The 27,803-nt window shown below is 40.7% G+C and overlaps 1 protein-coding gene across 2 annotated transcripts in view; it reads right to left on the bottom strand.

Annotated features, from left to right (window-relative positions):
• armc4 (armadillo repeat containing 4) overlaps positions 1 to 27,803 on the bottom strand; it is a 46,814-nt gene that overhangs the window by 2,736 nt on the left and 16,275 nt on the right. For both annotated transcript variants that reach the window (XM_026364445.1, XM_026364446.1), the window contains exons 12-20: positions 19,065 to 19,274; positions 17,542 to 17,775; positions 17,070 to 17,180; positions 16,799 to 16,953; positions 11,148 to 11,328; positions 10,987 to 11,048; positions 7,697 to 7,811; positions 4,286 to 4,474; positions 3,841 to 4,062 (exon numbers count right to left, since the gene is read on the bottom strand). In XM_026364445.1, coding sequence (XP_026220230.1) covers positions 3,841 to 4,062; positions 4,286 to 4,474; positions 7,697 to 7,811; positions 10,987 to 11,048; positions 11,148 to 11,328; positions 16,799 to 16,953; positions 17,070 to 17,180; positions 17,542 to 17,775; positions 19,065 to 19,274 — 1,479 coding nt within the window. The remainder of the gene's footprint in view (positions 1 to 3,840; positions 4,063 to 4,285; positions 4,475 to 7,696; positions 7,812 to 10,986; positions 11,049 to 11,147; positions 11,329 to 16,798; positions 16,954 to 17,069; positions 17,181 to 17,541; positions 17,776 to 19,064; positions 19,275 to 27,803) is intronic.

Here is a 27,803-nt window from a genome sequence, read left to right as displayed (position 1 = left end):
TGTGACTCTAAAGAGGAAGACGAAAAGGAGGCAGGGCAGCTGTCACTTTAAGGGGAAAGTATCAGTCTGAATCCTAAATCTTTTTAATTTGAGTAATATGGCTTAGCATTTCTGGGCCAGACATGATAGAGGGACACTTAAGCCAAAGGCTCGAAAACATTACACTCCATGGATCTCAGTGATATGGCAGTCATAACAGAGCAGGCAGCACACACAGCTTGTATGATTTCCTCACTAAACCTACAACCTAAGGTGGTGTTACACACAAACCAACCAAACCTAAGGTGACTTGCTCGTTTTTTATTCCCTGCCTTATGTGTGTGTCATTTATGTGCTCCATAGTCTCACTGCACTACACTTTGACTTCTGCAGTCTGAGCAAGTCAGAGAGAAAAACTAAAACAAACATTAATCACACTGGAGTGGAAGTGTGTTCATGGTTAGAAAAGTGCAAATGTTTTTCTCATTTGGATTAGTAAAGGCTTACACACATACCAGGACCTGGCAAAAGCTAGGTTCTGGAATAACGTCAGTTGAAAATTACCAATAATTACCATTCAAATTTTGTAATTTTCATCAATTTACTTCAAAAAGCTTTTCTTATGTAAAAGATTTTTTCTTAGTAAACAATCCCCAGTACTTTGGAAGCAGTGTAAAGCACAGGGGGGGAGGCATGTTGATTCTATACATGACACAAAATGAAGCACATCCATCTTAAACTGTGATATACTGTGGATGTCAAAATTATATGATGAGAGGGATTGACTCAAACACCAAAATTCCTATTTTCTCTATGCCCAGGTATACATTTCCTGTGAGATCAAGTACCTGAATCCCTTTTCTTGAACAAGGTGTGACATCATAAAACACTCCACAAAAAATGGAGTCAACAAACTGAAATGACAACATTAGGTTTCTTATCCACAACAGGAAGTTAAACAGGTTTTCCAGTGTAAAAATGCTTTTTTTTTTCAGTACTCAATTTCCTCCGTGAACCTTATGGGACTGGGCCATATTACTAAATCTTTACTCATTTAAAATTGTATTCTACACTTTGGTGACCAAGTTTTGGGAGCTTCTCAACGGCACAGAAAAAACTCTTACAGATAAAGTTTTACTGTTACAGAAATATGGCTGCAATAGCACAAGTCCAGAACTTTAAAGAGGGCTTTAAATTAGATACAGGGTCTAATACAACTATAATAGACATTTTTTGAACATGTTGTTCCTTCCAGCTGCCTATTTATCATGAAGCACAGCATTACAGTGCACGTGGATTGAAACTGACAAACTCCCACACTATTTCCTCCCTGGTCAAGCAGATAAGGATCGGCCTCATCCAGACTGGCTAAGACTAATGCCAGACTGAGCAATAAGGCTGCCTGTGCTGTGTTTCCATGTCTGAGATTTGGAACAAATGTAATTCTAGTGAAGTTATGTGGTCTTTCATAAATAAGCTCTTTAAAAGTCCAAAAATATATTATGGTGTAGTGCTGCAACTCGTAACTGGCACATTAATAGGGTCAAACACCAAGACAGATTAAAAAGGGTGGCGTCTCTTGCATTTGCACGCACACTCACACTAGATTTTCATATATAGACATATATGCACACGCACACACACACACACACACACACACACACACACACACACACACACAAACATTTTTTGTGTAGTTTTTGTCATGGCTCAAAGTACAAAAAGCACTACACTTAACGACTTTTGCAAATTGAATATAACTCTTTTGGAACACCCAATGTTTAGTTCAGCTACCAATTATGGCTGGTGTTGAACCACATACACTGTAACAGCAGATCAAGCTAAAGTACACCATTTAATGAACATGGGAAAAAATATCTGGCTACAGTGGCATAAACACTTTATAATTTATACTTCAGTTGTTATTTGGGGAGGAGTGGAGATAGGTGGGTGGGGAAGGTGGGATGGAATGTAAAGTCACTGTGGCCACAAAAAGATTTCTCATGTAAAAGTGGTTCTATGTAAAACATGATCAAATCATAAATTGAGCTAGCAATGTATTCCTAAAAATGCTGGAATATGAAATAATTTCACTTGATCATCACAAGATGTCAGTTACAGTTTAATCTTAACATAAAAGTGACTCTGTTCCTTGGCCTGAATCATATCGCTGCTGCATTCTACCCTGATGTCCAGGAACAACTCTTGGCAACAATTACCCCCAGCTACAGCCCTTTGACTTGCACTATAATGGCATTTAGGGTCTACCAGAGAAATGGCTCTTCATACACACTGAGCTGTTTGCTTTTCTGACTTCCCATGACGGCTAAAAACAAGTGTCATGTTTCCACACTGAATAATACATAATACACAATACTTTGTTTTTGCTCCATCAGTAAAAGGCTCTGAAAATAGAGCTTTGACAGATGTTTGATGACAATAAATCTTTCTTTTTTTTTTAAATGTATTCCTTCTGTATTTTTGAAAATTGTGCTTTGGCTTTTAGAAACAAGCACAATATCCTCAGTGTAATTATGCAAGATTTAATCTCAAAACACAAAACATAGTTTGTGCAGGTTTTAACAATTCAAGAATTTTTAGACCACTTTAGACCACTTTACATGCAGTGTAAGACCTAATTTATAGACAGAAAAAAAATATGGAAAAAAAAGAAATTGCAGAGAGTTCCTCAACATGAAAACATTTTTCATGTTGAGTATGAATATGTTCACAAGAACATTTTAAAATTTAGTGAAGTCCACAGCACCACAGCCTTTAATAATGGTGTCGAGATAATGTCTTACTATGTCTGAATTGTAACTAGGCTACAGAAAGTGTTACAAAGTGATGTCCCTTGTTTCAAAAAAGGTTTGGGTTTACATACAGTGGTGTCATGTTTCCCCACTTGCAGAGACCACGTGGCAGCAACCCCAAATAATAGTAGAGCATGTCTTTATACATACCCTCCATTTTCCTCTGAAAGGCTTTGCCATAGGCAGAACTGTTATGTCAAAGTGAAACATTTCCCAAAAAAAAATAAAAGCAGGACTAACTAAAACTAATGTCAGGTAGAGTAGAGTTTTTAAAATTCAGATTTTGGAATTTTAAAAGCTATAATACTTTTTAAGGAGGGTGGCCTTTCTGTCCCTTACAGGGACTCAACCATATCTCTATTTCTGGAGTCCTGACCAACTTCAAACAATATATGAACTGTGAAACATGGGAAAATAAGATTATTGACTTCCTGCATGCCAGCATCAAGGGGGTATACTAAGCTCTCCCCCTACTTAGCATATCAGACCACATTGAATTATGCCAGGTAACAACAAATATAATGTTTGTGTTACAGTTTCACACTAAAAGGTGAGTGAAGGTTTAGTCTGGAAATGTTTCAATGTTAAAAAATAGTATCTGTTCCTGGAGGACCATATTGAGGACAGTTAGGGTCTCTCTCCTTGCATAACAGACCACATCTATAACTTGAAGAATGTTGTAACACCCAAGATAGTCTATTGTTTTCCAAATAACAAGTCATGCATTGATAAGGACTTCAAGAGTCTTCTCAACAGGAACAAAATAGCTTTAATGGCAAATGGAAAACTGTCCAGAAGGAAACTGAAAGAGGGAAACTAGCTCTATAGTGAGGGAATAGTAGATAAGATGAGGCAGAACAACGTCAAGCAATACAGATGCTCTCATCCAGAAAGGACAGGGTGAATTATTTTTCCTAAAAAAAGGTTGCTCATTTAACATGTGCAACAGGCTGCTTTGTAAATTTTCTACAAAACAATGTTTTAAAAAGTTAGAAATCCACCTACACAGTACTACAAAGTGTCCTTACTACATGTCACCACAACTCACCTTGACCACGCCTCTCTCATGCATTGTTATACAATTACTAGGGTCCTTGGACAGTTGGTACAGGGCCATGGCTGTGCTCTGGTGGACTGCACTGTCTTTTGATTTTAGGTAGTGAACTAGTGGGGCCACGGCCCCAGCATCACCAAAGGATGACCTGTTGCTGCCCCATATGCAGCAGTGACCAATGGCTTCAGCCAGGTACCGACGTAGTCTATCATCACTCTGTAGAGAAGACAACAAGACACTCTTTGTACAGAGAGACCTGTCTTTATATAACAACACACTCTGCAAGAATCCAATGTTATTCTTTCTAGCTGGATTTGCGATGCATTGAGTAGGAAAATATAAACTAAAATCCTTTGTAAAACCATTTCGTCATTCGTACCATTTTCATCATTTGAATATTGACAGTAAGGTGTAAAACAGTAAGGTGAGGTGAACTTACCGTGTTGGTCAACTTAGCCAGCAATGGAACAACCCCGTGATCGGTGAGGACCGCCAGATTCTCCTTGTCTTTAGCAATTTTGGCGATGGAGGCACATATACTTGCCAAAACCTCGTTGTTTGTTGTGTTCAACAAATTTACAATAAGCTCCAATCCACCGACGAGAGAGCGTACCATTTCCCCTGCATCCTATATTAAAGAGTAAAAAAAAAACGATGATGGAGGGGGAAGCTATGTAATAAAGAAAGAGGAGACAGATGGGCATTTAAGCAAAGCAAAAGAAAGTACACAAAAAATAATATACAAAAAGTATTTTCATCAGCCCAGGCAACAATCATAGTACAATTAGTGCTAAGTAACTTGTAAAACAATCTTTAGTCTATCTAGCCTTTCAAAACTAAAAATACTTTCTTCTACAATACAACTGTATTTTGTTACAATAAATTTGACATGTTTGTTGTCCATTCTGTTCACTTTAGTCATAAAGACAAAACATATAATTTGCCCCAGGCTGACACATACTGTAGATTTAACACTTGAATTTGTGGCTAGTACTCTAAACACCTAGGGGCAATGCCTACCAAAGCAAGAGGATGGCAGGGAGTTCTGAGGGAACTACAGTGGAAGAGGTGACACAGACACTGTGTTCAGAATGACACATCAGGTCACTGTTTAAAATCACAACTCATCATATTGCTAGCCACAGAATAATAAATCATTGTGAATGAGCCCGTAATGTTTAGTGCTGTGAAAATAGAATAGGACTTTACCCAAAGAGCATTCTATTAGAGCAAGAACAGGGAGCATGCTGCAACCATCTGGGCACCACAATTGACCACAAATTGTCAGTTTTGCAAAATACAAATATGCTGTGCAAGAAAAGTCAACATCTTCTCCATTTACGAAGGCTAGCAAAGTTTCAGGTTGACAGATGTTTGATGACATTGTTCCTCTGAAATTTATTTAAAAGCGTCTTCACACTTTCTTTTATCTGATGGTTTGGTACTTTTAGTGTTACAGAAGTTCATTAAACAAGATAATGATTAAAGTTAGGAGTATAATCATTGGAATTTAATTTAAGCAGCCTGTATGACATACATTGAAAGCCGTCACTGAACAAAGTACAGTCCATCCTGTCTGACAGTTCCCAAGCCTGCATTCTGACTTTCTCTTTGGGCAGCCACTAGCCAGAACCAACAAATAGAAACACTCTTTTCTACCTTATGCTACCATTGTGGTGAAATCACAGTGAGCATTTCTTCTTTATATACTTTACTATATTTTGTCTTGTCTTGTATTACTGCACTGGTATGTAAGAAATTGAATTGGGGACAATAAAGTTATTACGACTGATTGAGTATGGGATGGAAATCACAAAGTATGCTTAGTTTAACTCACCAATCTACATACATGACCTGAGCTGTATGGCACAAAATGCATTACATGCACTCGTTATTTGCTCTTCAATAAATGATGTGATTTCATTAAATATAGCATTGTAGTAGCTACTGTTGTAACTACTTTGGAGGAGCTGGATGTACTGTTGTGTTATCCTCTCTTACAGAGCACTCATGTCAGGGTGTGGTCTTTGGACCCTGTAATGCTGTGCCAGGGGATGAGCCATGTGTTCAATACAGGACAGGGAGAAGGGCCAGGGCCAGGAGCTGACCCCCGACACACAGGAAGCCTTTTCTGAGGAATACTGATGATAGCTGGCCGGGGATCACTGTGACAGAGGAAGCTCTCTCAAGCCACCAGCTGCGACAGACTAACCAGAATCTCTTTGAGGCTGCCAGATCTGAAAATTGCAGCATTATAAGGCTGCACACGAAAAGGGCTTTCACTCTATCCTCCCTCTTTTCGTTTCTTACCCAGGATGAAATAAAATAGAAAACACATTATCTGCTGTGCATGACCGAGGGGAGCAAGCCAAGAAAAATGGCAGAGCTTGGGAGCAATCGTGCTACTATAACATACATGGCTGCGATGTAAAGCAAAAACAAATTAATCCAGGCACATTAATGATATGCTCCATTACATCAAATGGTAATAATAAATAATTGAATGTTTTAACAGTAATTGTGTCTCAGTTAGACATATGTACTGTCAAAACATAGTAGTAGTGAGATTAATTTGTGGGCCTGTGACCATAGAACAGAGTGCATTTTCATGAGGCAGCAGCAGTTTATGGAGCATCCAGCTGATGCATTTATAGCACAGCTCTTTCTTAAATTCAAAGAAAGAGCAACTGCACCACAACAATGTGTAAATAGCATTGTTTAAGTCTGGTCATTGCCCTTGTATCAAAACAAAAAAAAAAAAAACACGTCTATAAAGCTTGTTAATGACTTTCCCTCAAAACTGGCACACCGGCATTCAGACAAACATTGTCAAACTTTGTTAAACCTCTGGGTCTTATAGGTATTATTGGTTTTGACTACTTTTGATTTGTGCTCTATAATTTAACTAAAACTATTTGTCATGTCAATGTTTAGTATAATTTTTTTCAGCACAATGTGTGATTCACAGTTATTTCTTGATTTTGACATACTGTATTAAACATTGAACCTCAAGAGCACACAAGAAACATAAAATCCGAATAGAAAAAGTACATATTGTACAATGTGAAATCTACAAACATGTTGAAGGGACAGTTTTTTTACTGTTTCGTCTGGCAACAAGAAATGACAAATATACAGAGAAATGCATTACCTAAATTAACATAAAAGAAATTTGACTTCTGACAGTGTGGTGGCAGATTTTGATTTGTCATTTTAGTAGCAACAAATGTAACCTGGCACCTCTGTTCTCTTACATAGAAGAGGAGTGAGCTACAGATGTCTAGTCAGTCTTAGTCTAGTCTAGTTTAGTTTTAGTTTTTAACACAGTAGTACCCCCCACAACCTGTAAACAGAAACTGATGTGTAGAATCTGCATTTGAATACCTACAAATACCCTTTAATTATTTTCTGTGCATAATTTTATGTAAAATTAGTGTAGGACATGCAGTGTTTTCTATGAAGAAGTGGGTTCACAGACACCGTGGGTTCACAGATACTATGCAAGCATTGTGTGTCCAACAATATTCAGGGAAGTTATTCAGCTGGGAAATCAGAAGCAATGCCACAGGATATTACTCTTTCTCGCTGTCTATTTTCCAGTTCCCCAATCCCAGTGTGCCAAAAAGGCCTCTCCTCTTCATATTCACATAAGGTTCATGTAAGCCTCCTAACAGTGTTCTGTTCATGCAAACCTCCCAGCAGCAGCAGATGGAAAGAGAGCTTATTAGACAAGCATGGCAATATAAGCAGCCTTCTGTTTTCTATTTGATTTACAAGCTATCTACATTCTTTTAATGTGCTTCACTAAAAAAAACGAAGTTGAAGTAAAAGCATATTTACTGTACTGTACCTTTGCATTCTCGATGCATGGACAAAGGGCCCATGCAGCACCAGACTGGACATCTGCGTTGGGATTTTTCAATAAGGACCACACCAGGCGAACCCCATCAAGCTGATCAATGATCCTATAGAGAGAAAAAAAAGATAAACAAGGACCATCCTTTCATGCTTGAAGGGTTTGTGCAATTGTTTTCATCATGTTTGTCTCTCAGAGGTCTAGCTGAATCAGTCTGACCATTAGAAAGCTTAACCAACTACAGTCAAATACGTTAGGTTCAAAACACTAACCAATCTCAGCACTTTTCATCATAACCTGCCTTCAGTTCCTATCCAGGTCCAGCACCCACATGTTCTTACTCAAATCATTCTCAATGGAAAAACTATTTGATTTTAGGGCTAAAGGTCACATTCTGTACAACTGTGTAAAGTATTTCATACATGGATTTATAAATAGAAACTGAAATGTACTTACACTTTTTGTTAGTAGCTTATTTTCCAACCAGCCCTTATTCCAAATTAAACAGAGCAAGAGACAGGTTTCTCTATATTTCATGGGGTCACAGTGATGTCACTGTGAGACAGGTTTCTCTATATTTCATGAACTATAGAGAAACCTGTCTCTTGTTCTTAATCATGAGCTGTATTTTATGTTGTATATATGACTGTAGTCAAAAGTGCAGTCAAGGTCTGGGAACTCAAAGATTTACACCACAGAGCACCTGTTGTCTGGTATAAAAAATGTGTTCCTTATGTGTGCTTCCACTAACAAGGCCAACATTGAATGCTGTCATAATTACATTAACACTCCTTAATCTTAGTATATCTGTGATTTGCAACAACACTCATCAGGGATGTCCCCTTTGTCATCTGTCATCCGTTTGTACATAAATCAGTCTAGATGGATCATAACATTCAGTCTGCAGGGCTTTTTAAATCCAGATCAAAAAAGTTGGTAGGGCAGTCGTCTATAAACACCAGGGTTACTGGTTCGATTCCTTGTTCCTCCTGACTATATGTCGAGGTTTCCTCGGACAAGACACTAACACCCCACAGTAGCGCCGTCATCTACTGCAGCTGTCCAAACAACAATTTTCCCAAGGGGATCAATGAAGTATTTATTATTATTAGTAGTATTATTAGTATCATTATTATCATTAGTATTAGTAGTAGTAGTAGTAGTAGTAGTATTATACTGTAGCATCTGCCAAAACACCTCCTTCCCATGCAGCAGGTTTGAAATGATTAACAATGAAGTTGCAGCTGACAGTAACGGATTAGATGAGAAGAATGGAGGAAAAGCTGGAGATATTAAACAGTATGTTTATTTTTATACATGAGTCATCAGAGGAAGTGCTAATGTCATTAGCAACATACTGCCTACTTGCTAAGAATTGTAGCATGTGATATGATGAAAACCTGAAAGAGATTTGTTTAAGCTGATAAACTGAATCACAATAGTGTTGAGAAAATTATTGCATTTATCAACAATAGGTCATACATACATCAGCGTTTCCAGTCCCACTTCCTTGCCCATATTTGGTTTAACTACCCTCACTCTGCTCACTCTCTCTCTTAATTAACCTGATTTGAGCTCATGTGCTCTGCCCTTCATAAGCAGGTTTGCAGTCCCCTGCCAGATTGTGCTTCACTCACCAGAAACCACTTTACAGCCGTCTTGTTCCTACTCTGTTTTGACCTGTGACCTGCCTCTGACCTGAACCTTTGCCTTGCCCTCCATTTTTGAAAATCAGCTTTCTTTGTAATTTGACCCTCTGCTTTGATTACTGACTCTGCCTTTTCTGGAGATTTGGCCTGTGGATCTATACCTTGGTGACTTTGTATGAAACATGGATTGCACTTGGACCTCTTGGACTTCTGCATTCTGGACTTGGTTTTGATTGCTTGGGTAATGTGTCTTGGCCCTATTACCCTGACCTTTGTTTTTTCTTTTGGAGTTTTGTCATTCCTTTACAGATCTCAGCAACCACCCCGAGTAACTGAACTATATCCCTTTTCCAATTCACTGTGGACTACAAGTCCCATCACCTGGACCTCTGCCATCTTTCTTAACTGAGGACACTTGTTCCTGACTCACATCATCCATTCTCCCATGCTCCATTCTCCCTGGTCCTTTCATTAAACCATACTGTCAGTCATAATTCTATCATTAGGTATCTGTCCACTCTCACCAATATTAAGTATATCATGCTTGTCTAAATCACCTCACCACCCAAAGAGATTTCCCAGTTGACTTTGACAGTGTTAAAGCCAAAAAATGAGAGAATAACCTGTTACGTAGTAAAATTTGATCATGTCAATTGAGAGGATTTTTTGTTGACTTTGTGATATCATGCATACACCACATTTATTAGCTAGTAAAGCGCCATTTAATCACTATTAATCTAAAAAGCAGCCCTGGCTGTGTTGGCTTGGATGAAGAAACAATGAAGTGTGAATTATGTTAATTGCTCAGCAAATACTCTGCACCTACTTTATACAGTACATCACAAAATAAACAACTGATTCATTTTAAAACTTAAAAATGTAAACATTTGTGTTTATAGCTAAATGCTATAAACCAGCGAAGGCTGGTGTAGAAAAGGTGTATTGTACAAAAAAACTTTGAAAGATGACCACGGTTAGTGGCTTTATTTTGCATCACTTTTTATTGTAAGTCCTTGGTTTTTGTCTCCAAACAAATGCAAAAGCTTGCATGATAGCATTAACAGCTAACTAAAAATGTAAACTAAGACATTAAGTTGTATTTCTGCACAGCAGTTATTATTAAGGGATTCCATAACAGCCTTGTAAAACCAAAAGACACAGATGGAAGCTTCAGTGTTCTGTAGTATTAAGGGTGAGGTTAAATGAAGGCAGAACAAAGACTGCTCTACTTTGTGGTTCACTGTGTTATCCCACACATTTAGTTTTAGACAGAATAGGCATAGGCAGGTATGAAATAGTAAAACACTGGGAATTAAACCACAACCCCATGTAGCACCACAGGTACAATAAACAAAGCTTTGAAAATATGCTATTAGGCTGGTGATAAAGAGGGAACCTAATTGCAGTCTTACAAATTAAAGGCAGGTAGATTTCTATAAGCCCATGACATGGTAACAATACAGTGTTCGGATCCTGGAGTTGGTGTCATTCCCTACTCAAACAATGCATGGCTGAGAACACTTAATGTGTTTAGACCTAAATCAATAATTCATTATGGCATGTATCACATTTTAAGACATGACAAACAGGATTTTCTGCCTTGTGCAAACTATCTCAGAAGAAACAAAGACTTACGCCATGTTATCCTTATCTGTGGCACAGGCACCCACTGCCTTTGTTACATTCACAAGCAGCGCCTGTTTAAATGACACACACATAAAAAAAAAAACAGTTGCATGAATCAATATAGGAACATGAAATTAACCCTTTATCCAACATGACAAGATTCAACATGCCTGGTTTGTCCCAGTGAGAAGGTTAACTAGTGGCTTGATGCCTCCACACTTGCGGATTGTGGCCTTGTTAGCAGGTATCTGGGCAAATTCTCCCAGGGCACCAACTACATTGACCAGCACTTCTTCTGGCTGATCAGTCAGCAGACCAACCAGGATCTCTAAAGCTTTGTACTCCTGAAACCTTCAGAGAGTTGAAAACAGAAAGAGAGGCAGATATTATATCATGGACAATTTTGCTTTTATTACATTAACTCAAAGAGACATCAATGAACAGGAAACAACATTAAGAAGTGTGTTTGGGGCTAATGCTAGCATCAGCATACTACCATGCTCACAATGACAATGTTATGCTGGTATTAAGCACTTATGGTGGTTTTCATGTTCTTCAACTTAGTTTAGCATGTTAGCATGCTAACATTTGCTGAGCATGATTAGAAAGACATTAGTTTTGCAGATTTGTCATTAGTTTGCAGAGAAGTATATGATATAAAATAACCCAATGATGGCACCATAGACAAAGTTAAAGGTTATTTCAATGCATTATAAGGGAACATGAATAATGTACATGCTAACCAACTGACTGATGTACCAGTCCAATATTGACATCCCTACAGCATAGCTAGACTGGCAGTCTAAGCAACAGGCAGTGACTACAGTGCTCCAAGTGTTCAGACCTCTTCCTATAACCCAGAATTATGGGCTGTTTTCCCATGACTGCTCACTGTTGTCCCTTGTACATACTTTACATAATAAAAGCTTTTCTGTGGCTTGGAAACTCTCCCTCCCTCTTTTGCTGTGATTTTGCCGTGTTTGCCAATGGTATACAGTGGGGAACTATAGTAAACATTTAAAAGGGATATAATGTGGTTGCAAAAAACCTCAACAAACCTCTGATGTACAGCTAAGTTCTACAACTGTTTTTATTCACAGTTACGGTTGCTGGCATCATGGTCCATAAGCTATTGTAAATAGCCAAGGTCAAATGGTTTTGGTCAGGGTCCACTGACACACAGCCTATTCTTGCAAATGAAAACACTGCTAATGAACAGAGGAGTTGCCCATCTTTACTTTGGTGAAATTCACCATAAAGACAAAAAAATATAGTCCGCAGTTGACTACAGTAACTGACTACAGTAGAATTATCTTGTAATCACAGGCATAGCTTTTGATAAATGAATGGTAGGTCAGGTCTATTTTTGTTAAGCCAATCCCAACTGAAGTACAGTAATTATGTGATGGAAAGAGTAACATTACACAAAGCTGCCTCAAGCTGTTTCTATTACAAACACTGAGCTCCACACAACTGGATGTTTATTAAAGCCTGTCAGAAAACACATGAACCACAGTGGGGCTTCTGTGCAGCAAACACTTATGATTGATTGTTTGCCTTTTCCTTTTCTCATTGATCTAAGTGCATAAATCTTAGAAGCTGCCTTTTCTTGATCTGCGACCTTTGTTTTTTTTCTTTGTTTTCTGAAACTTAGTGTCCAATAGATATTGCCAGCTTATTCTCCAATTACGTTTATTCGATTTTAAGAACTGGATGTTGGACTGGCTGTGCCCAGTTAGCAACGCATGAACCAAAAACAGAATGTTAAAAGGCAAAATAATGGAAATATGGCACTTCATTGTTCCACACTTGACAATTGTCTCTTTTTTGGGGGGGTTATCAAGAAAGTAAGAAGAGCTATAAAGTACCTACCTTTGATAACAAAAGTGAGTACAAAAACAGTGAATAACTTGGATGAGCATAGAACCTTTGTGAGGTCAAGAAAAGTATCATTATGATCTGTTCATCAAAGGTCTATAACAGAGGTAAGATAGAGAGGTAGGCAATATTTCGAATCAAACTCAACAATCTTGACCCCAGACATTACTTAGCTGGCAACTATAGCTGAAGACTGGGCTGGGAAGAGTGACTTTCCATTGTAAAGTTATTCCTTCATTCTCTTGGTAAAGCTTTCTATAGCATTTTTGTTTGCTTCGTATATAGACTCAAGTGCGCATATACTGATGCTTTTTTAAATTTTCATTGTTAAAGTTTCATAGTTTCTAGGCAGGATTTTTACAAAGATAATTTCCTAGAAAATATGATTTTGGCTCAGCTATAGCCCACATTAATATTGGAAGTTGTACAAAAACACGAAAGCTTACTGTGTGTGGACAAGCATGCTTAAGTTGTGTAAAATGTCAAATTTTACACAACTTGTGGCTCAATAGGCAGGGCAGTTGTCTACAAATCATAGAGTTTGTGGTTCGATTCCCATGTCACATGCCAAAGTGTCCTTGGGCAAGATACTGCACCCAAAATTGCCCCGGTGAGTCAGATCAGCTGCATAGCAGCTCTGCCATCGGTGTGTGAGAGTGTGTGAATGGGTGAATGAGATGCAGTGTAACGTGCTTTGAGTACCAGTTAGGTAGAGAAGTGCAGACCATTAAATATATATTGGGGCATCAATCATCTATCATTTTCATCATCATTAATCAGGAAAATGGATAACATGTGCTGCTACTTGTCTTGATCCCCATGTCAAATTAACTTTTTAGTTGAACATTATTAGAATGAAATCTTACAAGCTTGGTTTCTTTAGAAATATAAACAAAGCAAACATGTTGTTAATATCTTTAAATCGTTGTTTAAATATACTTCTTGAAATAATTGTATTCTTTCTTTAAAAGAATATTATTGCCATGCTTTTGTTTCTGTAAAGGAATCTTTGCTTAATTCAATGTGGCAGTACTAACTCAATGCCAGTTGGAAGGACTTAACTAAGACTTTAAATATAGGATATCATTCTGTCAATAATGTCTTGTGATATATGAAGTGCAGTATGATGAGTATGTGAGTGCTACTGAGCTTTTTTCTTATTTTTAGAATTCCACTGCAATCTGATCTTCTGAGTAAAAAGGAAGCCATTTCACATAATCTCACCTCAGTAAAAAATGAAAAAAAAAAAAAAGGAAAACCCTTAACTGAAAAAAAAAACACTGAAAATTATTAAAAGATGATTCCTTATAACGTATTGTCTTCACTGGAAATAAACAGCTTTTGAATTGACCAAAGTATTAAAATCACTGTATGTGTCACTGAATTGGTCTGAATTGGTCACTGGTAACTAATGAAAATCAGACAATGCTTTTGAGTTGTGGTTCAACAGAAGCATTTTAAAAAACAATCTAATAAACTGGTCTTATCAATACTTATAGTGCCCTTAACAGCTGTCTCAGGCTGGAATCCTTTCACAGATGTTCAATATGATTTAGATCAGGGGTGTCCAATCCCGGTCCTCGAGGGCCACTATCCTGCAAGTTTTCTTGCCATCTCTGTCCTACACACTGCTGATTACCTGGATCAGGTGTGTTCAGCCAATCAGAAGCTAGAGCTGCAGGGCTGGTTGCAAAACAAGCAAGACAGTGGCCCTTGAGGACCAGGATTGGGCACCCTTGATTTAGATCAAGACTCAAAGAAGACCACTAAACAATTTCCCTCTGGGATTAATAAAGTTTTTTGAATCTTGTATCTTGACTCTTTAGACTAATCCAGTGGTTTGTTCTTAGCTATTCTTTGTGTATTGTTAGCTGTAATAACCCAAAACAGGGTTATTATTGTGTTGGAGGACCCATGACGTGTGACTGAGACCAAGCTTTGTGACACTGCTTGACTTTCTTTAGAATGCATTGATAGTCATGAAATTTAATTGCACCCTGCACCTTGGAGTTCACCTCTCTTTGGAAGTTGTTCTGGGCTCTTTGCTTACCATTTGCTTACCATTCGTGTTATTCGTCTCTTCAATTTCTCATCAAATTTCCTCTTGCTGACGTGTCCAGGGAGGTTGGCTACAGTCTCATGGACGATAGACGTCTGAATATTATGTGCAACTGTAGTCACAAAAACATCAAGCTGTTTGGAGATGATCTTTACTTTTAACATATTTGTCTATAATTTTCTTTCTAATCTCTTGAGACAACTCTCTTCTTAGCTTACTGTGGTTCATGTTCAGTGTGGTCCACACCATTATACTAAACAGCACAGTGACTACTTTCTTACCCTTTAAATAGTCAGAATGACCTACTACAAGTTTGAAGACACCTGTGGCGCTAATATAGGACACACTTTAGTTTAACATGTCCCTATGGTCACATTATTTTCAATCTTTTCTGGGGGTACCATCATAGTTTGTTTTTTAAAATGCTTCTGTTGAACCAAAACTCAAAAGCAATGTGTGTTACAATTCCTCCCTTTGCCCCTGTCCGTAGGTTATGTTTTGTTTTGTGCTCGCTCTCCTGCCACACCTGACTCGTTTCACCTGTACATCCCTCTGTTTTATAAGCACCCCTCAGTCCTTAGTTGATTGCTGGTTTGTTGCAAACTGTTCATAGATCCTCACCACTAGTTTGTCAGTTAGTCGCTCTTATGTATACTCTGGACTCTGGACTTGTTTCACCCTGGTCTGCACTTTGTTTGACCCTTGTTTTGTTTGTGAGTTGCCTGCCTTTTGCAGTGCATTTTTTGTTGTCACTTTGTCCTGTTAGTTTTGTATGTTTGTTCCCGTCCATCCTGTCTTCCGCAGTGATTTTTGTTTGTTACTTTGTACATCTAGTTTGTTGTTTTCGTTGCTACTTTGAATTTCTTGTTTCGGAGTTTGTTTGTGTTCTTATCTTGTTTTGTGGTAGTGTGTTGGTTTCTAGTTTGTCTTTTGCCTGTGTTACCACAGTGTTTTCAGTTGATACTTTGTGAGTCAGGTTATGTTTTTGTTTGTATTTTTCCAACATGTTTTCGGGTCTCTTTAAGTGTATACTTTGTTAGTGTTTGTTAGATAAAATAGATAAAGATAAATATCCTTTTGTTCTCACCTGTTTGGTCCCCATCAGTCTGGTTCGTAACAATGTGGTTTCATTAGTTAATTTTTAGGACATTTTGATTTATTTTTACTTTTGTCAGTTTCACATTATTTCAATAACCATCATAGGTTTTTCTTTCTTTAATAGAAGTGTACCAACACATTTTCTTGCGTCGATATATTATGTCCCTGGTCTCACATTTAATAAGAAAATAAATACAGCTAAATCATTCTTTCCATGAAAAAGGAAAGGGAAATACTGTATGACAACAGTGTGAGACTGAAAAAGTGACACAGCTAGTCATAATAGAATGCCCTGTCCCTGTAAAATATGTCATATGATGATTCAGGTAAGTTTACTCTTTTTATTACTGTATTGAATTACACACTATTTATTATTATTTATGTATCCTGTGGTGTAATTCATCTATGTACACTGTACTGCATTGTACAGTATATGTAAGATGCGTCAACTTTGCAAACACATTTAGTTATGGGTACGTGAGCCCATAACTAAATGCCTATTAACTTCCTTCTACATTGAGGTTTATTAGACTGCTGCGCCTATGTACATTAAACATTTGTCAAAGACTTACTAATCTGTGACTACTGCTATCCTCTGTTACACATACAGTCATACTATCAACGTCATACAACCCATAAGATATATAAAACACTACAAAAAGACTATAACATATAAGATGCCTGGAGTTAAGACATGTATTTGGGCCGGTACCCTACTTCGAGAAAACACATTTTCTTTTGTGTTAATAAGAGGTACTCAGATTTACACCCTGATTCCAATCATACTTAGCCACATTCTCCATGCTGATAGAACACTTCCAGATGGCCCCAGTGGCAGCGGCAAGGAGCTGCTCATTATCTGCTTTTTCCAACAGTGAAACCAGTGGCTGCAAACCTCTATATTTACGCACCAGGTCACGGGTTTGCTTGTCCTCAGCACACTACAAAGAGAATTAGAATGTCAAGTTCTACATCACCTTCACAGTCTACATCTTTTTGGGAAAAAAAGTAGTACAAAACAAAATACAAAAAGGATATGTATATGGAAAAGAAGTACCTTAAATATTGCACTGGCACAATGCATTTGTAGCTCATCACTGTCACTGCTAAGGTTTTTGACCAAATCTTTAATCATGCCCTCTGTTTGAATGGCAATCCTGTAGCGCTCCTGAATTAAGGAACCACATAAACATCACATGTCTATCATCATTTCTTTTACCTTAGATTTTTAAATATCATACATTCTTAATCATAGTAAATCTCATACCTTACAGATCTTAGTTATATCTTTCATTGTGTTGATTCCATGTATTATTTTTATTGTGCACACCCTGCAGATATTTTATACTTTCAATAATATAACCACAGTTGGGTGGATCAGGCAGGTTTTATTCTATATTTCATTGTCAACAAATTTATTGATAAACCCAAGCATACTGTCTCCCCATTTTTACTTTTACTCAGATACTGAGATATATTCTGTAGCTGTATATTATAAATTTCCACAATAAACATATTCCCCCAGTCACCTCTGAGGCACACTCCTGCAGGGTGCCCACGACAGGAATAAGCATGTTCTCATGTGGAGACTTGAGCAGACGTCCCAGTAGAGGGATACCCTCAGCCTTACGGATGGCCTCCTTGTTTTTGGTACTCTTGCTACAGCTCCACAGTGCTAACGCTCCACAGCGGGCCACATCTATATCCTTCTTCTGATTTGCAGTCAGGTTGGTGAAATTAGTAACACAGTCCAGCAGTTTTACCTGAACAGTGAGACATTGCATGTCTGAGAAGCTAATAGTTCAACTTAGCATGTTTCTTATATGTCTGATGACCTATAGTGGTCATTTCATATATTTTTCCTGTAATTTATTCATGACTCCCCAAAATGTGTGTGTTTGTGTTTGTGTGTGTGTGTGTGTGTGTGTGTGTGTGTGTGTGTGTGTGTGTGTGTGTGTGTGTGTGTGTGTGTGTGTGTGTATGAAAATGTCGGTAATTCCTGAATGGATAATACCACACTTGAAACACATCTTGACTTAAAGCTTAATGATTAAACTTAAATCTTCAGTGTTGTATTTCAGATTCAGTGTGGTTGTGTACAGATGCCAAATGCAAAAAAAACATATCACCATTTTGTTTTTTATGGAGAACAATTAACTTGATATACAGTCCATGTGGATTAACACACAAAACCCTACACAAATTGACCAACTTGACATAAATTTTAGGCTTCTAGAATGTGTGCTTGCAGGATATGTGTGAAAATAGATTGTTGCAAATGGAAATAACAAGTTCTTGGCTGTAATTAAGGGATTAATTTACTCTTCAAGGATCCAAAAGCTAGAGATGCAGGAAGTAGAAAATTGTCAGCATAGATATTAGGCCTGGTAGTTTAGTTATTATTCCAATCCATAGTTCCTGGCCAAAGAGCAAGAGCAGGCAAAACTGTTACTGCACACTGCACAGTTCAAAGGCAGTCAAATTGCACTGACTGAAATTAATCTGTTTTTGTAAGTGACTTACACATGAGAACATCTGATTTGGGGCTGAGGAAACTATACAAGACATAAAGGCTTTAATCATTGGTCCCTCTGTCAACAAACATGATTGCAGGACAGAGAATGTAAGGGACATTCTATCTCTTTAAGCCCTGCATGCATTTTCAGAAATGGAGGTTTTCAGAAACTATACAACCTCTACTTAGTATTTGGTAAAGAATGAAACGGCCATGGGTAAGTGATCAATTATTGATTTATAATTTAAACTAAAATCAAATGGTTTATGTAATAGATGGATTGCACAAACATAACACATTATACTTTTTTCTCAAGTTTCCAAGATGTCCGAGGTTTGGTAAAAAAGGTTTGTATTAAATTACAAAGCAATTACTGTACATGCAACTGTTTCAATGGGATATCTGCCATGGTAGAACAGGCTATATTATTATTATTAATATAATGCAAACAAATGCAAAGATCAGGTTCTATCTGTCTGAAATACAGACATCTTGTTACGCATCACTAAAATTACAAGTTCCTGTGCTCATACTCACCAGTTTCTTGATACCAGCATACTGTCTGACAATTCTCCTTGCTCTATGGAACCTAGCCACATTAGCAATGGTCTCAGCAGCTAAGGCTTTTAGGTCTTTGACTGGTGAGTCCAGAATCTTCACAATGCTCTGCAGGCCTCCTATGTCAACAATGGTCTGACGGATTTGCACATTGTGACTTATCTTTCTAAGGATTTTCAGAGATCCAATCTAATGAAAAAAACACATCAAACAATCAGTATGATCATTTCAAATTCATTAAATCTATTAAGATCTCACTCTCAACTAAAAATAGACAGGACATAAAGCCATAATAAACAGAGGTATATAATAACCTAAACTGTCATTCAGCATATAGGAGAATAATTGCTTCGTCTATGAGGGCCCAGTGCTAGTGTGTATGTACTGTAACTACAGTAAAACACAGCCCAGCACACAAAGACTGCTTAGTTGCCTGCAAGCCATTGAGGTTCAGTTTTGGCCAGCATCAGGGTCGGTTATAGGATTTCATCCGTAGGGGGTCTTGGCCCTCAAAACTGTATCACATTACTACTGTTAAAACTCCCTGTGGTCATAGGATTTTCAGACTATGTTAGCTGAAAGTCATACGGAACTACATTACCCTTAATGCACTTCATCTTGTTATTACAGTTTGAGCTCCTGACATGGTTTGTGTGCCTTCAGTGGAGAGAGTTCAGGATGCTGTTAGTTGGTCGGTATAGTAACAGTGAGTTCCTGTGTGTTTCCATTTGACTGTAAGTTTGTGCATTACTTACTTACTTACTGTGAGAAAGGTTCAATCACTGTGGCTGTTCAATGTATGTAAGTAGCTAGCATGTTGCTAGCATTAGCACCATCCAAATAATAGCTCTGTTGTATGATTGCAGAGTAATTTGTGTTGCCAATGCCATATCTGTCGGTCTGTTACAAAGACATGCTAGGTTGATTATTGTTGATAGAGTTGTTTTACAAGTCCTAAATAATAAATGTCTTTGTACAATATAACCTCTACCATCTAATCATGGATTTCAGCCATGGGTTCCACCAGTTTGCTCTGGAGGCCTGTACTGCTGTACAGGTTCTTGTGAGTCAGTTATATTGACAGAGCCTGCGCCCACTCACCAGTAAAGTATATGGTGCCAACGCTAGTGTAACCCAGGTTATTATTTTAGAGTTCTGAATTACACAGTGTTCCTAAATGCATCATGAACAGGTTAGCGCGAGATGTGAGAGTACTGCGCACATGGAAGTTTCTACACTCCCACCCAGGACTCTAGCAGACCACACAACTCATACAGGTGTGTGAGCAGAAGAAAACATAGTTGAAAGGTATAAAAGTTAAGTAGGACATTCTTGACTGGACATTTGCTGCACTCAATAGAGCTACTGAATGTAACTGATTTGAAAGAGGCGAGAGAAAAAAACTCCAACGGGCGTTCCTCTCATTGAAGTGGATTATCCTGGTGAGCTGGCATTCCAAACTAGCTGGTTAGCACAGGTAACTTTATTGTAGGAGAGTTAAAGGGTGTATGTGTGGATCCTAGTGGGATGGAGGTCTTTTCACTCTCTGTGTAGAGTTGCTACTGCCAGTCTCCTTACAGAAACTAGTGATTAATGAACATAGAGAACCTTGAATCTGAGTAACTAACCAGAACTGAATCACACTGTGCCTAAAACTCGGTAGAAAACGAAAAGAAAAGATAGTGTTCTTGGACCACATGTACAGCTGTCAAAGGACTATGAATACCACATTCTGCTAGAACAACTGGAGCTTCCAAGTGCTATTCAGGTTGCCAAGTGCTACATGCATGATCCAACGTGCTACACCAGTGAAATAAGTGCTCTAGATCAACTAACACAGTTAATACAAAGTGAGCTGAATGCTATACTGAACTGTCCAGCCATGAGAGCAAGTGATTCTCAGGCGTTTGAGGATTTCTTTCTTGACGTATCAAGCTTGGCTGGGATGCTCAGTACCTTGGATGATATTGCTGGTAGTGAGCTACACTGAACTGAACTGTTTTGGATTGACTGTTGTCTAAGCTTACAAGAACAGACAAAAAAAAGATAGCAGTTTAAACCCTATTGTCCTTACTGTGAGGGTACAGAGCATTATCTGAATGGATGCATTGCATTTGGCAGGCTTGCCCTCCAAGTGGTTGCAGCCTGGATAAGAGAGAAGGACAAGTGCTGGTGCTGTGGTCGCAAACATGCAGCTGAACACTGTACTGTACAAAAACCATGCAGCTCTTGTGGCAATCAACATTTATCAGTGCTTCATGACTTTGCCGAAGCTAGAAAGCAGAATCCCGATATCCTTGCTGTGAGTACCAGGATGATCTACTTTGATAACTCCAGTCACTCTGGTTGCGTAATGCTCAAAGTAGTTAAGCTCCCTGGATACCTTTGTTGTCTTGAACGATAGTTCAGAAATGACCACTGTACTTCCACCTGCTGTGAAGTACCTGGTCCTAAATCAGAAGGATGAGGTTCTCTCACAGAAAAAACATTAGACAGAATGTAATACAGGTCCCTCTTGAAGGATTTAAGCAAGTGTAGCCCACGATCCTGAATGGTTCAACCTATACCTGGTCAGTCCCATCTGTTTAGTGCTCGAGGACCACAGCAAGAACCGGTAGCTGTATGTACTAAGTTAGGATAGGCCTGCAAACAGTATGCCATCACAGAAAGGAGAAATACACTGCATGAACCTTACGTCTCTGGCAGTTGGACATCCTGCTTTACAGATCAGAGTGAGAGGTCACCCACTCTAAGGAGGATGAAGAGACTATTGCTATGCTGGAGTCGAGGACTACTATCAAGGATATTTATGAAGCTGTGCACAATTCCTTCTACATGGACAACTGCTTGCAGTCCCTCTCAGATCCGCATGAGGCAAAGGAGCTCATTCAAAGAATGAGGGAGCTGCTCAAAGAGGGAGGATTAGAAATCCGACAGTGGGCAAGCAATGTTCCAGGAGTGGTTTCACATCTTCCTTGATGAACAACACTGGGACTAAGCTGGCACTGCCCAACTGACATGATTTGCTATAAACACTGTGCAGTGTGTCCCCTCCCCGAACTGCCACCTTACTGTGGTGGAGGGGTTTGCGTGTCCGAATGACCCTAGGAGCTATGTTGCCGGGGGCTTAAGCCCCTGGTAGGGTCTCCCAAGGCAAACAGGTCCTAGGCGACGGCAGACTAAGAGCAGTTCATAAACCCTTTATGATGAATATAACATCAAGGTCGGTTACGTCGCCCGGATTGGCGTCACCGGGGCCCCACCCTGGAGCCAGGCCTGGGGTTGGGGCACATAGGCGAGCGCTTGGTGGCCGGGATCTTTCCCACGGGACCCGACCGGGCGCTGCCCGAAGGAGCGATGTGGGACCGCCTTCCAGTAGGCCCACCACCTGCAGGAAGGCGCATAGGGGGTCGGTGCAGTGTGGATCAAGGTCGGTTACGGTTGCCTCGACAACCCAATCCCTGGACAAGGAATCTGGCAATTGGGACATGGAATGTCACCTCACTGAGTGGAAAGGAGCCTGAACTTGTGTTGGAGGTTGAGCGGTACCGGCTAGAGATAGTTGGGCTCACTTCCACACACAGTCTGGGCTCTGGAACACAACTCCTTGAGAGAGGTTGGACTCTCTTCTACTCTGGAGTTGCCCATGGTGAGAGGCGACGGGCAGGGGTGGGCTTGCTTATAGCCCCCCAGCTCTCACTGTTGTTTGTGCCTACGGGCCAAATAGCAGTGTAGAGTACCCGGCTTTCATTGGGTCTCTGGAAGGGGTACTGGAAGGTGCTCCGACTGGGGACTCTGTCGTCCTACTGGGGGATTTCAACGCCCACGTGGGCAATGACAGTGATACCTGGAGGGGCGTGATTGGGAGGAAATGGCCTCCCGGATCTGAACCTGAGGGGTGTTTTCTTATTGGACTTCTGTGCTAGTCAAAGTTTGTCCTTAACAAACCCCATCTTTAAACCTAAGAGTGTCCATCAGTGCACGTGGCACCAGGACACCCTAGGTTGGAGGTCTATGATCGACTTTGTGGTTGTGTCATCTGACTTCCGACCATATGTCTTGGACACTCGGGTGAAGAGAGGGGCTGAGCTGTCAACTGATCACCACCTGGTGGTGAGTTGGATCCGGTGGAGGAGGAGGAAGCTGGATAGACTTGGCAGGCCCAAACGTATTGTGAGGGTCTGCTGGGAACGTTTGGTGGCGGCTGTCAGAGAGGTCTTCAACTCCCACCTCCGGGAGAGCTACAACCAGGTCCCGAGGGAGCCTGGAGACATTGAGTCCGAGTGGACCAAATTTTCCACCTCCATTGTCAATGCCGCTGTTCGGAGCTGTGGCCATAGGGTCTCTGGTGCTGGTCGTGGCGGCAATCCCCGAACTCGGTGGTGGACACCGCAAGTAAGGGAAGCTGTCAAGCTGAAGAAGGAGTCTTACCAGGCCTGGTTGGCCTGTTGTCCTGACACAGCTGATGGGTATCGGCAGGCCAAACGTGCCGCAGCCCGCTCAGCCACAGAGGCAAAAACTCAGACCTGGGAGAAGTTCGGCGAGGCCATGGATGGCATTGGGGTGGCTGTGGCTCAATAGGTAGAGCAGTTGACTGCCAATCACAGGATTGGTGGTTTGATTCCCGGCTTCCACGTCACATGCCAAAGTGTCCTTGGGCAAGATACTGAACCCCTAGTTGCCCCCGGTGAGTCAGGTCAGCTGCATAGCAGCTCTGCCATCGGTGTGTGAATGTGTGTGTGCTTGTGTGTGTGAATGGGTGAATGAGACGCAATGTAAAGCGATTTGAGTACCAGCTAGGTAGAAAAGCGCTATATAAGTGCAGACCATCTACCATTTACTATGCGCCTCAGAAAGGGAAAGCAGTTTCCTGCCAACACTGTTTACAGTGGAGGTGGGGAGCTGCTGACTTCGACTGGGGACGGTGGAAGGAATACTTTGAGGATCTCCTCAACCCTGTCGACACGCCTTCTGTTGAGGAAGCAGAGGCTGGGGACTCAGAGGCTGACTCGTCCATTTCCCTGGTCGAAGTCACTGAGGTAGTCAGTAAGCTCCTCAGGGGCAAGGCACCAGGGGTGGATGAAATTCGTCCTGGCCGTGGAACACTGGACCAGCTCATGGGAGTTCGCCCATCCAGTCTACATGTGTTTTGTGGACTTGGAGAAGGCGTTTGACCGTGTCCCTCGTGGCATCCTGTGGGAGGTACTTCGGGACTACGGGATTCGGGGCCCTTTGTTAAGGGCCGTTCGGTCCGGAGTAGGAGCTTGGTTCGCATTGCCAGCAGTAAGTCAGACTTGTTCCCGGTGCACGTTGGACTCCGACAGGGCTGCCCTTTGTCACTGATCCTGTTCATTACTTTTATGGACAGGATTTCTAGGCGCAGCCAGGGGCCGGAGGGAATCCGGTTTGGGGACCACAGGATCTCATCTCTGCTTTTTGCAGATGATGTTGTCCTGTTGGCCTCATCAGACCGGGACCTCCAGCAGGCACTGGGGCGGTTTGCAGCCGAGTGTGAAATGGCTGGGATGAGAATCAGCACCTCCAAGTCCGAGGCCATGGTTCTCAACCGGAAAAAAGTGGCTTGCACCCTCCAGGTTGGGGGGAGATCCTCCCTCAAGTGGAGGAGTTTAAGTATCTTGGGGTCTTGTTCACGAGTGAGAGAAAAAGGGAGCGTGAGATTGACAGACGGATTGGTGCATCGGCAGCAGTAATGCGGGTAGGTGTACCGGTCCGTCGTGGTGAAAAAGGAGCTGAGCCGAAAGGCGAAGCTCTCGATTTACCGGTCGGTCTACGTTCCTACCCTCACCTATGGTCATGAGCTTTGGGTCATGACCGAAAGGACAAGGTCGCGGATACAAGCGGCCGAAATGAGTTTCCTCCGCAGAGTGGCTGGGCGCACCCTTAGTGATAGGGTGAGGAGCCCAGTCACCCGGGAGGAGCTCGGAGTCGAGCCGCTGCTCCTCTGCATCGAGAGGGGCCAGTTGAGGTGGCTTGGGCATCTGTTTCGGATGCCCCAGGGACGCCTCACAGGGGAGGTTTTCCGGTCCTGTCCCACCGGAGAGACTATGTCTCTCGGCTGGCCTGGGAACGCCTCGGTGTTCCCCCGGAAGAGCTGGAGGAGGTGTCTAGGGAGAGGGAAGTCTGGGCATCTCTGCTTAAGCTGCTCCCCCCGCGACCCAGATAAGCAGTGGAAAATGGATGGATGGATGGATGGATGGACTGTGCAGTGCACCCTTCAGAGCCTAACCTTTGTCACATCTATAGTGTTTGCCAGCCAATATGGCCAAGAAACCACTATATCAAAGCTCATTGTAAAGGCCTTGTGGAACAAGGAGAGAGGATGGGATAAACCTATAGAAGAAAGTGACTTTTTTGTGCCAACAGAAATGAGTCAATCTATGAGGTGCATGTGTTCTGCGATGCCTCAGAACAGATATATCGAGCTGTAGTCTATCTCAGAATGACAAATCCACAAGGCCAGATCTGCACTTCGTTCCTAATGGCCAGATCTTGCATAGCTCCTCAGCAGAAGTTGTAAGTGCTTGGCCTAAAGCTCTATGGGGCTTTGTCCGGTGCACAGCTAGCAAAGATTCTCAGAACAGAACTCACCCTGCCCTTGCAATGCATTGGTCTGTGGACAGACTCCACTACTGTACATAAGGCCCTCAATTCTTGAAGCAGACAGCTGTCTTTTGTGGCCAAACATCTGTCAGAACCCCTAGTATGCCAGACCTGAGCAGTTACATAATCGCTTGCTGCTTATCAGTCCTTAAATGGGGCAATTGCCAATGACATGTCAACAAATGGATGGATAGAGACTGAGACAAAATTGCTACAATCCCCACAACACAGTTTTACAGAGGAATAAGAAGCAGGTCGTTCAGTTTCTTCAGGTCATCACCTCACTAATTTCTCACCTGAATATGACACTATGACTGGCCTTATCAGGGTGGTCGACTGCGTCAAGCCTCAGGTCTGGAACTAGACAGCATTCATCGGATAGTTCTAGCTAATGGTTCCAAGTAATTGCTCCTTCATCCTGATGCCAAAAGGCTGTATGCAGAGATCAGGCACACATACTGAATCCCCAGAAGACAACGAGTCATTCAGAAACATCAACATCTTTGTGTAGATGGCAAGAAAAGGCATGGCACACCTTCTACACCTAAAATGGTAAATCCTCCCTCAGCATGCAACACAGCCTTTACAAGCCTCCATTCTAGTCCACGGTAGGCTGTTCCGGACCCTACACTATCAAGGTAGGTCGCAGGCATGAGGAACGTTGGGGGATCATTTATAAATGCCTAACAACAACATGCATCCACCTCCATCTCATCCCTAGAATGGTTGTAGATTCATGGTCAGACCAGAGAATGAATTTGAGAGGTGGATTTAAGGAGCTTTTGTTAATGGGGCGCCAAGACACCTTACTTCCACAAACTGTGTATGGACCTTAAGACTGTCTATCAAAGAGAAGATGGAGACACAGTCAGGTAATTGCTGATCATTTCTGGAGTCACTTCATTCAGAATTCTCTTTCCAGTCTACAATATCCATAGAAATGGAAAACATTCACTTCTAATCTTACAGCGGGACAAGTAGTCATGGTTGTGGACACGCACCTTGCTAGAGCCCTATGGCTGGCAGGTACTATAACAAATGTTTTCCCAAGAACAGAAGGTATTGTCTGATCATCAGAGGTTCACGTGAAAAATCATACTTATGTTCGTCTAGTCACTAAACTGGTATAACTCTCAAAAATGTCTGACAATGACAGCAGCTTATTGTCTACTTACCAGGCACTTGTGAGTGTATTTGCAGTGCAAATTCAGGGGTGGCTGTTAAAACTCCCTGTGGTCATAGAATTTTCAGACTAATTTTGCTAAAAGTCGTAGGGAACTACATTACCCAACATGCACTTCTCCTCTTTATTAAAGTTTGAGCTCCCAAGCTCCCCTTCAGTGTGCCATCCGTTGAGCTGAATGGTGGAGAATGTTTGGGATACTGTGGTCTGCGTAGTAGGAGTGAGTTCTTGTGTGCATCTATTTCACTGTAAGTTTGTACATTACTTATTTGTACTTACTGTAAGAAAGGTTCAATCACAGTTGCTATTCAATGTATGTAAGTAATTAACGTGTTGCTAGCATTAGCACCAGCTAAACAGGAGCTCTGTTGTATGATCGCATCTATAGATCTATTGCATAGACATTCTAGGCTGATTATTGTTGATATAGTTGTTTTACAAGTTCTAAATAATAACTGTCTTTGTACAATATAACCAACAATGGAAGATTTTTCTTGATACAACCATTTAAAATATTGCATATGGTCATTTGTGATCTTAGAGCTCCCTCTTGTGGCCATATGAAGCTGTATGGCTAATTACGTTTGTGTTTTACTGGAAATGGCACCATGTTATCTTACCCATACATTTGGTTGTATTTAGTTATTCTTTGATTACCAGATGCCACAGACCTTTGTGTTTATTTATTGTTATGCTGTTTCAAATTCAAGGTAACCACACACATAGTTATATACAACCACAAACTCACATCCATGCATCATTTGTAGACTTTGGATACTGGATGTTGCATGTTGTTGAACTGCTGTGAGGAGAATAAATGGAAAGAACTTAACCTAGAGATGTCTCCCAATTCCTTCTGACCGATGAAGATTTAATTGGTGTTACGCTTAACTAGCGGAAGCACACAAATCATC

The sequence above is a fragment of the Anabas testudineus genome, chromosome 2 (assembly GCF_900324465.2).
Source record: "Anabas testudineus chromosome 2, fAnaTes1.2, whole genome shotgun sequence".
NCBI classification, from domain to species: Eukaryota; Metazoa; Chordata; class Actinopteri; order Anabantiformes; family Anabantidae; genus Anabas; species Anabas testudineus.
Note: the sequence above shows the minus strand (reverse complement) of the source record. Positions and strands in the feature narration are given on the sequence as shown.